The sequence below is a fragment of the Spea bombifrons genome, chromosome 5, assembly GCF_027358695.1.
Source record: "Spea bombifrons isolate aSpeBom1 chromosome 5, aSpeBom1.2.pri, whole genome shotgun sequence".
NCBI classification, from domain to species: Eukaryota; Metazoa; Chordata; class Amphibia; order Anura; family Pelobatidae; genus Spea; species Spea bombifrons.
This window is the reverse complement of record NC_071091.1, coordinates 28,805,859-28,816,788: the sequence shown is the minus strand read 5'-3', so window position 1 is coordinate 28,816,788 and position 10,930 is coordinate 28,805,859. Positions and strand designations below refer to the sequence as shown.

Below are 10,930 nucleotides of genomic sequence, written 5' to 3'. Positions count from 1 at the left end.
TTAGAAACTCACATCTGTTGCTCATTGTTCAGGAACCTCACAGGAAAACAATGTGTTTCTTGTGTGTTGGTTCATGTGCTGAGTCCCCACTGAAATCAGTGAGGATGTGACAAGAAACTACTCAAGTCCCAAGTGTTCTAGGGCTTAACTCATAGTTTGGCTTATGCTTAATTCAGGGCATAGCAAATAGACCATTGGAACTCTTGATTTAACTGGAACTATTTTGGGTGCCACAGCCTTCTCCCCTATATGATAAATACTACCCATTCGTGTCATACTGCCTAATAAAACAAATACATAACATGTAATGAGTTTCTTCACATTAGAAAAAAATGGCAGCATATATTTTTTCCAGTGTTTTTATTACAGTTTTTTGTGGCACAATATATATTTAGAATTAAGACATTTTTCATGTTACACGATAGAGTGGTTAAATTAAAATAGACATTCATCTTGTAAATATACTTCGGTTTTTAGGAACAGGCATTAAAAATATTTATGCACTCGAGTTCCATCCCATGTTTATTAATAACCACACTGTAAATCTAAAACACTAAATATTATAAAGGTGAAATGATATGAAGGTGCAGCGCGCTCTGGCTTTTACAATATAAATATAGACAGTTGTGAGTTCAACATTGAATTAACTTCTCGTCCTCCAAGCTTGAAAACTGAAATATGTGCTTGCAGCATAGCAGCCCGTAACCAAGAAGGCAAAAAACTGTAAAAAAGAAATAAAAAATAAACAGATTACTAAATGCCTTGTTTATTAAAAAATATTGAAATGGGATAGTTGTGCTATTGAACTGTGGTATGGACAGATTCAGATTTCTCTCTAAATGACATTGGGCAGAAAGATGAATTTGCATCTATCCTGATGATATTTCTAAAAGCCTGGGTCAAAGTGGTGGACTTTTATGAGCACTTTGGGCAAAGCACACTAAAATATTGTCAGGATTATGTCTTGGAAGGCTATATTCTAGGTGTTGAAGAAAGGGCTCTAAGTCTACTTCAGTTTCTCCTTCCTTGACATTCTAGAACATTGTCAAGTTAGTTTGGCCTTAAGGGAAATATGGTCGTGCTTATGGAACTGTGGCACTATTCTACAGTTTCAAAATGGATTACGTACAAGTCTGGCTACATGCTGCATTCCATCCAGCCACCACGTCCCATCACCCTTAAATTAGTCACCTATGGTTGCCATACCTTGAAGGCTGCTAAAGGAACCCATATGGGTCATTTTAACTAGTTAATAGATTACCAACCTATGAAGGGACTTTCCAGTTGTGAAATACTTCGAATTACCCAATTTAGATTGTTTAGCTCCTTAGTTTTATTTAAGCATGGGGTTCTTCTAACAAGATTGGCTGATGGGAACTGTGTATGAGAAAGAACCATAACTAAATAATCGGGCCCTAGTTGTCTCCCATGGTAAGATTTTAAACTGAAACTGTCACAGTCTCTTCAATGACCTTTATACTGATAAATAATTTTTTGTTTTAAAACATCAGGAGTTTCCATGAAAGATGTTCTGCTTAATAGTGTACTTACTGCTGATGCTGTCCAGCTGTTGTAATTATGGCGACGGGGAATATCCTTTGAAATTGAGCTTGCGTCTACTATAGCAGCGACGAGGTATAAAACAAAGGCACTTCCGTTAAAACACAGCCCCTAATTAACACAGAACATACAAAGGAAATAAGTTAAAATAATACAACAAAATTAACACCATCACACAATGGCCTAAATGGCTATTCAAATTCTTGTTACTACAGATACCCCAGTGTCTTCAGGATTTTGTTAAGAGGGTAAAAATATATTTTTTATATACACACACATTCGTTATTATTTGCACATACAGATATCATATACTGTATATAATTATGTCTGCATTTGCAGATAACCAAACATGTATAATAATAATACAAAAGTTAACCAAGACTAGTTAAAATCTAATTAAATCAACCATGCTAGCAGATTATATGTTACTTGACGTGTATGTAGAACTTACAAAAGGAATATTTAACATGAAAATTACTAATAATTACATCCTGCCAATAAACTGAAGATTTTTTTCACATTGCATTTTTTACATTTTACAAGTATAGAAACTGTGATTTACTTACTACCAATGTCCAAGGAACCTTGGTGATTTTTGTGTAAGCCCTCGTAATATAAATTAATAAAAAGAAGACTGTGAGAACCCAGGAAAATACAGCTATGAACATCACCCAGCCAAACGCAGGGAAGTGGAAATATTCAGACCCAGCGATGAGTGCCCAGACCAACAAACCGAATATCTGCAGGAGAGAACGAGAAAATAATTAGTTGGAAGGATGAACACCACAAGTAAATGTCACAATGATTTACAAGCTACCGGAGTGTTTCCACCGTTCAGTATATGGCTGCATCTGGATGTACACGGGAAGAAGAGAGGCTGCGAGTTTTGTTTAAAGGGGAACTGCCACCACCACCGCTTTTAGCATAATAATTAATTTATCTAAACTAATTTGGTATTCTGGCCATCTCAGGACCTATTGAAGTGGAGCGCTGGGATATGATGTTGTGTCCTGGGGCTCTGCCTCAATAGGTCTCAAGGAGGATGCAAACAGATTTTCACCATCTTATTCTTCTTTTGTACAAGTATGCCATATAATGTTTAATTTAAAATCGCCCATTTTGTATATTGTAACAGTGATACCGGATCTAGTGATCCTCCATAAATAAAATGTAATGTAACGGGATATGGCTATAATAAACATAAATGAAAACCAAGGACCAAACAAGATTTCTATATTTCCTGTAACTGAAAAGATTAAATGCCATTTGTAACAAGCATGCTGCGCTTAAATTATGGCACTAGGGGGCGCACACAGACCATGGTTGTTCTCCAAAAAAAAAACAAAAAAAAAAAAAACACAAATCTCTTTCCCTGCTCACTATATTGAAATGTACTTTTCCAGAACTACTGACCTTCCGTTTAAAGATTTCATAAAGAAAAGCATTTTTAAACACCAAAGAAATAAAAACAAAATTTAATTGTCAACAGTTAATACGTAGGCGGTACCTTTTAAAGCTGAAAAACATTAACAATGTACTGGCCTAATACTAATTTCTGGTGCTGATTCAATTTCTTGAGCATTCAGGAACAGGACACGAGTTGGAAGGAAGGATACAAAAGAGCTAAAAAGCGAGGAGGTGTATGTGTGCCAAGATGATGAGAATTGGCAGCAAACAAGAAAGCACTGGCACCATCCAGCCTAGTGAGAGAAACCAAACCAATAAAGGAACCTAAAAGACTTTAAGACAGCCAGCATAATATTGTTCACTATGCAGTCTATCTCAAAATATTACTTAATGTGAGTGTATAGAAAATAAAAACATGCCAGGCTTTGGGCAATATTAAAAAATGCTGCCTTATGGTCATCACTCTAGAATTCCTGGTGGCTGTATGTGGAACTCCAAGCTAAAAAGTTGAAAAGTCTGCATGAAAACAAAGCATTTGCCTCAGAGCCCAGTGATATTTAATACTGATACAGTACCATGAAAACGTTTTTACCCCTTCCCAATGTCTTCTATTTTGCATATTTGTCACATTTAAATGTTTCAGATCATCAACCTAATTTAGACAAACATAGCCAGAGAAAACACAAAATGCAGTGATTAAATTATGATTCCTTGTACAGAAGGGAAAAAAGGTATCCAACCCTACATGGTCCTATGTGAAAAAGTAATTATCCCCTGAGTTACTAAATCAACCATAGTTAATTGATAATTCGGTTCAATTTAACTAGACAAATCCTGACATGATTAGTGCCAGTCCCGTGGAATCTAACATCTAATAAGTAGAACCTACATCCTGCAAAAGTGAAATAGGCTAAAAGGTCTCAAAAATCAGCACATTATGCTGTGATCTAAAGAAATTCAAGAACAGATGAGAAACAAAGTCATTGACAACTATCAGTCTGGTAAAGGTTAAGGCTCGGGGACTACAGAGAATCAGGGTGAGAGCCATTATATACAATTGGAGTAAACCTGGAACAGTGGTGAATCTTGCCAGGAATGCCTCCAAGAGTGCATCAACGACTTATCCGGGAGGTCACATAAGAACACAGACTAACATGTAAAGAATTGCAGGCCTCATTTGTCTCCAGAAAGGTCAGTGTTCATGATTCCCACAATAAGAAAAAGACTGTAGAAAAATGGTATCCATGGGAGAGTCGCAAGGAGGAAACCACTGCTGAGCAAAATGTACACAAAGGATCATCTCACATTTGCCAAAAACATCTTGATGACCCCCAAGATTTTTGGAATAATATTCTGTGGCCAGATGAGTTAAAAGTAGAACTGCTTTGCTGCTTCAGAACCAAGAAAAGTTGCCATAAATGACAATAAATTCCACTCTCTACCTGAAAATCATGAAGGGGAATGTCCAGTCATCAGTTTTTGACCTAAAGCTCAAGAACAACTGCAGGACAATGATCCGAAGCACACAAGCGACCTCTGAATGGCTCAAAAGAAACAAAATGAAGGTCAATCAACAGATTGAGATGTGGTGGCGTGACCTTAAAAAGCCAGTTCACTCTTGAAAACCCTCCAAAATCTGTCTGAACGAAAACAAGTCTGCCAAGAAGACTGGGCCAAAATTCCTCCACAGTTATGTAAAAGACTCATTGCCAGTTTTCGCAAATATTCGATTGCAGCTGTTACCGCCAAGGGTGGCACAACCAGTTATCAGATTTAGGGGGGAAATTACTTGGGTGCTATAGATTTTGATGAACTCTTTACCCTAAACTAATTTTGTGTTTACTCATGGTGTCTATGTTTTATATTAACTCCTTCAGTATAAGTTTTTTTTTTTTACTACCATAAACTTCATATGCTTTTTGCATTTTTTTCCATTTGTGGGATTCCTCTTTTCCTGTGTTTAATATACCCACACTAATTAGATTTTTTTTAGAACAAATACAGCTTTATTTGAAACCACAGAAACATACAAAAAAAATACTGTGTGAAAAAAAACTTTAAAAAAAATTTATCTTGCAATTTTCTTAGAATTTCTTTGACAAATTAACCTTTAGTACCCTTTAGGGTAGTATTTTTAATAGTGTTGGCTTATGGGTTTAGGGTAGTAAACAGGGGTGGAGGGTTATAGTTTTTACTAGGGCAATGGGATGTAAGGACTTTTTCCCTTTGTGGGAAGATGGAGAAATGTTTCTCACTCTATTCCCTGCGATCCCCCCCCCCACACTGGTCACCTTTGACTTGCACTGCTGATCTACTCAGACCCTGCAGGGGATATCCTGTCCTCCTGTGACCTTCCAGTTGATGTCAGCAGTGCATCTCAGGAAGGAATAACCCATCGTGTGGTCAGGCATTCATGATGTACCAGTGTACCAGTGCTCGTGCTGGGCGCAATTACAAATGATTGGTCAGCAGGAAGCTAGCAATCCTGGCTTCTGCTAAGAGTTGGGGGTCCAGGCTGTCAAAAGACAGTCTGATCTCCTGTGTAGCACTGCAAGAAAGTCCAAACATTCCAGGATGTCCTTTTTTAGGATGCACCATTATGTCTATAGGGGGCTGAAAGAGTTAAAATTATTTGGATGATCTAAAATATTTAAAAATACAAATACTTTATGACAGCACTGTACATTTCCTATAAGCATCGGTGACATTATTGTTTATTGCTGCTTCTATTAAATGATCAAACAAATATATTCAAAAGAACCACTTGCCGTTTTATTTTTTAATAACCCATGCAATCTAAAAGGTTGCCAACAACAATGCTGTTTTTTCTAGTATTGTGTAATGGCTTCACAAGAAATTGCCTGCAGGGCCACCCCCTCACTCTGGTGTTAGTATGGCTCTTTGGAAACATTTTAAGCTCAAAATCAAATACTTAATTACTGGAAAATCACTGATGAATACTTGCAGCCACATTGTCGGTACTATTATCATCATGGGTTTCCAAATGTAATTGCAAATTATTTCCTCTATTTTATTCATTCCATTTTATAATCTTTAATCAATGACAAATTACATTCAAAAATCAATGCTACTTGAAAAATTCCTCAAAACTAGCATGAAACAACCTTACAGAAATATTCCTACAACTTGATAGTTATCAGTTGACGTTAAACTATAACTCTCATGATGTAAAGCCAGCATCTAGGCATAATGGCACTTCAATATTATTATTATTAATTATTATTATTATTACTATTAATACAGCTACTACTACCCAGTTTCACAGAGCTGTACACATTTTAGCATCAAGTTAAATGCAGTTAAATCACATACAACTAAAAGAATACAAAAAAGGCCACTAAGGCCATTGTATTGATCAAATACTAATCCTAAAACAGCAGGTTATAAAATACTTCCATATAAATGGAAGATACTTCCCTGCAATGTTTTTAAAGGCAAATCAATAGCCTTTGTGGGTGATATTTCTCAACTGAGCCTAGTTCTCTGTTCTCTGCGAAGGTCCCTTAATAGTCATATAATCACATATCTGTCTGAAATATTAAAGTTATAAAAAAAATACTTCCATAAAAGAATAAGTCACAAGATAATTTAAGAATCCTTATCTGTGTTCTTAAGCATATTAAGGTAAAAAAAATGTTACAGAATTCCTGATTTCCTGAGGCTCTTCTTTCGATTTCTTATTTTAGGATTGATTTTGGGCTCAGATAGCCTTATTTTCTGGGTAAATTAATATTAGAGTTAATTTGGCACCTCCCCCAGCTGCTCCTACTAAAATCAGGGAGCATACCTTGATATGCTTCTGGCACATGCTCAGTAGAATGTCCAGGCTAGCAGTAGTAGCTAATCACATGCATGTTTTCTAAATGCCAGTGTTTTGATAGTATACATTTGATTGGCTACTTCACTGGGAGTGATACCGAGCATGTTCAATATGTTCACATGTCATTGCTTCCGGGTTTCAGGAGAGGCAACCAGGATAACGATTTAAATGGGGAACAAAGAATGTCATTGCAAAAACATTTACTTCAACATTTATTGAGATAAAAATACAATTTTGGGGACTGTTTTTTAAGAACAAGTTGACTGATGGGCCAGGATGTGGTACTAATGGACAGATGCTAAAATCTGAAAGCCTTTACAGTCAAAACACTGGAAGGGCTGCCAGAGATTTACAGACAATATCGTTTAATTGCAGCTTTATGCCCATGTTTAACTATCCCTGGCTTATTTGCCACAAGATAGCACTAGCATTTCTTTTAGATCACAATTGTTTGTCTCAAATCAGCTGATCTCTTTGATTGGGTGCCATCCTTTAAACTATCTAACAAGCTCACATTATCATCTACAAATACATGATTTCCAAGGATTTACCAACTTCTAAAGATGGTCTCCAAAAGGTAATCATGATATGATATTTCCCTTCTGTTGTTGTGAAATAAAGATATGGCTGTCCACATCAAGCAAAGGCAATAGACCTGGAAGACTTTCTAGTAAACATTCTATGCAGAACCCTAGGAAGTAACAGAAAATGAAAGTTATTTGCGTCACAAGTGTCTGGGCCAACTGTAGCCTTCAAAATGGACAATTGAATGCCTTTGGGTCATTTATAATTTAATTATGTATGTGTCATTTAGAATAAGAATAAAGGGTGGTATCTTCTAATTTATAAGATTTGAATTTAAAGCATTATAAAACAGCACATTTATGCTGTTTTAAAACGGTAATTTCTGAAACATACACAACACAACATCTTGAGCACCAGGAAAAAAAAAACACTTAGAAGGTATAGATTATTCTTTATGGTCAACCTTTCCTAAAATACTTTACAAATTAAACAATTCTTAATCTAAGCCAACTGTAAAATGACTTGTATACTGATCATAAAAAATGAACAGTTTTTATATATATCTATGATAAAGTTGTCAAGGTAATTAGCCAGGAACCAAAACAAGAGCTGAATAATGAATGATTAAATAATGCATTGGCTATTTGCACATTGGCTGGCTCTATAATTTATCCATGCTTTGTTTGGAAAAATGTGTTAAGAAAAATGTGCCATATACTGCAAGATGAAAATGAATAAGCGAAGCAATGTTTGAATAATCTAGTAAATAATTTAACAAAAGATCATTTACATCACATTACACAGCAGTGTGTCCTCTGGGCCATGTATTTAAAAAGTAACGAAAAAAAAAAAAAGAATGTAAAAAAAAATAATACACATTTTAGACTACAGTATTTATAAATCCTTTTGATTTTACATTTCCAGTATGGTTGCTGTCTAGCCAGTATTGTGTTGCTAGTATAGTAAAAAAAATATTTTAGGACAGTCTCCAGCTTTCATATTTGGGGGGGCAGTTATAAAACGCTACATATACACTAATTATATATACCGTATTGGCTCGAATATAGGCCGCACTTTTTCCCCCCACTTTAAGTCTTTAAAGTGGGGGTGCGGCCTATACTCGGGGTCTAGCGCCCGACAGGGCAGGCAGCGGGGTTAGGATACAGATCCCCCGCAGCGGTGCAGGGACCTGCATCCTACTCCCTGATACGCTCAGACAGCCTCCCCTGCCAGCACTTCCCACGGGGGGGTGTCCGGGCACGGGAGGTTGTCTAAGCGCATCGTGCGGACCGTCCGCACGATGCGTTTTACCTCTGCCCCCCCCCCCGGACTTACCGGAGCAGACTCCCGGGTGTCTTGCGGGGCCGGCGGGGGACATCTACGCAATACAACTTCCGGTGCCGGCACTGGATGCAAGTAATCTGTACTTATCTCTTTGAAGTAAAGACTATGATTGAAATATGATTTCAAATTAACAGCTGAACTGGCAGTTGTTTTTCATTCTTTAATATTAGACCCTGCTGCCGATATATATTAATATGGGCCTCTGCTGCCGCCAATATATATAAATATATATATTAGACCCTGTTGCCAATATATTTAATATATTTTAAAAAAAAACATGGACCCCAGGAAGGCATTTCTTTGGGCCCTGCTCCACTCACCCTCCTCCAGACCCTACTGTGACATTGAGAGGTCCTCTCCGCAGTACTCATCCCCAGAGTCCCTTTGTCCCTCATTCACTAAGCCATACCTCTCCTTTACTTAATCCCTGCAGTTCAGGTATAGATCAAATAAACACATGTCAACAGTACGTGCATGTATAGCTCAACTGAATAAGACATAAAAACTCTATTTGCAGGTATACAAAAAAAATGTATGGAAACATACCATAGCAGATATAGATCAACACATAGAACCTGACCAGCACGCAGATAACATACATAGGATTTGCAATCTTTGTCCCCAAACAGCCCACCCTGTGCCATCTTTGTCCCATGAACACGCTACCTGTACCACCTTTTATCCCATAAACAACCTGCCCGTGCCATCTTTGCCTTTCCAAAAATCAATTATTACATCTATAATACACACAGACACTTGTACAGTCACTTACTAATTCACACAATCATTAATTCTCTCACTCTTTCACAAAATTTAGTTACACATATTTATTAATGCACTTTCACAAATTCATTAATTCTTTCACTCATTCACACAATTCTTCCACACATTAATTCATTTATTCTCTAACTCATTTACACAATTCATACACAAATTATTTTGTCATTTTGGCATAGGAATAGTTTGACCACCTCACAAACAGACTTAACATTATGATATATATATATATATATATATATATATATATATATATATATATATATATATATATATATATATATATATATATATATATAGTTGGTCTATAGCTCACTGAGTTCTGTGTTTCAGACGAGACCAGGCACAATCACTTTATATTAACACTCTAACTGACATAATGCTTGGAAACCCCAGAAAATGCCAACAGTTTGCCAACCGTAATGGGTTAAACCAGAATAGTAAAGTAATCACAACAACCAGGGGAAAAATAAGTTAACAGCTGTTTGTCCAGCAACTACTACATACAGCAGTGCCTGCCACTTTAAGGAGTCGCGTGGCTGATGGTAATAGGAGCCAAACGTATCTATAACAGACAAGTGAGATATACAAAGGCGGATTCCAGGAGCTGTGATTAAGCAATAGCTACAACACCACATAACTAGGGATACTGAAAGTGGCAACCCAATAATGGCCAAGTGTCCTGGGAGTTGAAGTTCTGCAGTTTCCTCATTCTGATGTGTTGTGGAATCACAGTCACATAGATCTCATAGGGCATACAGCAGCATTTAAATCACAAGTAGGAGACAAACATATCCATTGCAAAGGCTAATTATGGGGCAATTTGGAGATGATTACATTGGTATCCATGGTGATTGTGTGATATTTAAAGCTCTGTCCCACTAATGATGTATATCATATCATGTATATGTATCAGGCTTAGTATCAGCAGCAGCTAAGTCCCCAATACTCACGATTTCTGCCAGCAGGAAGAGTCCTGGTGCTGTCCAGATGAAGTTTCTGTCATAGGAGAAGCTGGCACTGCTGGAGAAGTTCTCACTGTACGAACTGGTTGTGGTGGTCACAGTGTTGGATCGGGGTCGCTCCTCGTCCATCTCCCCTGTAGAAACCCCCCAAAAGCACTTAAACAGAAACCTTCAGGCACACTAACATTTCCACCTTCTCTGCTTGTTAGCTGATCTGGAAATATACAGAGCTTTTATAGCAACAGCCACTGATGGTTTCTTTAGGTGGCAGGATTCACACCTTTACTCCTATTCTGCTGTGATGGGTATTCAGAGGACCCAAAACAAAAGGGAGTAGTTAGAAGTGACTGCACCACCTCCACCTCCTCCTCCTGCTGGGGCAGGGCGGTGCTCAGGTAGTGTTTGCTCTGCACATTGTATAGATCCCGTCTACAAGATTTCACTCGAGCTGCCCCATATCTCTGGAATCTACTTCCACCGAACCTTCAGCATTCACCCTCCCTCCCAACAT

At 37.4% G+C, this 10,930-nt stretch overlaps 1 protein-coding gene across 1 annotated transcript; it reads right to left on the bottom strand.

Annotated features, from left to right (window-relative positions):
- Positions 1–343: 343 nt before the first annotated feature.
- CMTM8 (CKLF like MARVEL transmembrane domain containing 8) lies at positions 344–10,726 on the bottom strand. The gene is made up of 4 exons (XM_053467224.1): positions 10,408–10,726; positions 2,127–2,300; positions 1,552–1,671; positions 344–721 (listed from the first exon to the last, which is right to left on the bottom strand). The coding sequence occupies exons 1-4, from the start codon at positions 10,546–10,548 to the stop codon at positions 644–646; spliced, it is 513 nt and encodes a 170-aa protein (XP_053323199.1). The 5' UTR covers positions 10,549–10,726; the 3' UTR covers positions 344–643.
- Positions 10,727–10,930: the final 204 nt, after the last annotated feature.

What these genes read in the sequence shown, in the direction of transcription:
- CMTM8 (XM_053467224.1), bottom strand. Translation starts at nt 10,548, where the DNA reads ATGGACGAGGAGCGACCCCGATCCAACACTGTGACCACCACAACCAGT. An exon ending in TCTTCCTGCTGGCAGAAATC is followed by an intron (nt 2,301 to 10,407) that starts GTGAGTATTGGG and finishes TCTCTCCTGCAG; the next exon opens with ATATTCGGTTTGTTGGTCTG. An exon ending in ACAGCTGGACAGCATCAGCA is followed by an intron (nt 722 to 1,551) that starts GTAAGTACACTA and finishes TCTTTTTTACAG; the next exon opens with TTTTTTGCCTTCTTGGTTAC.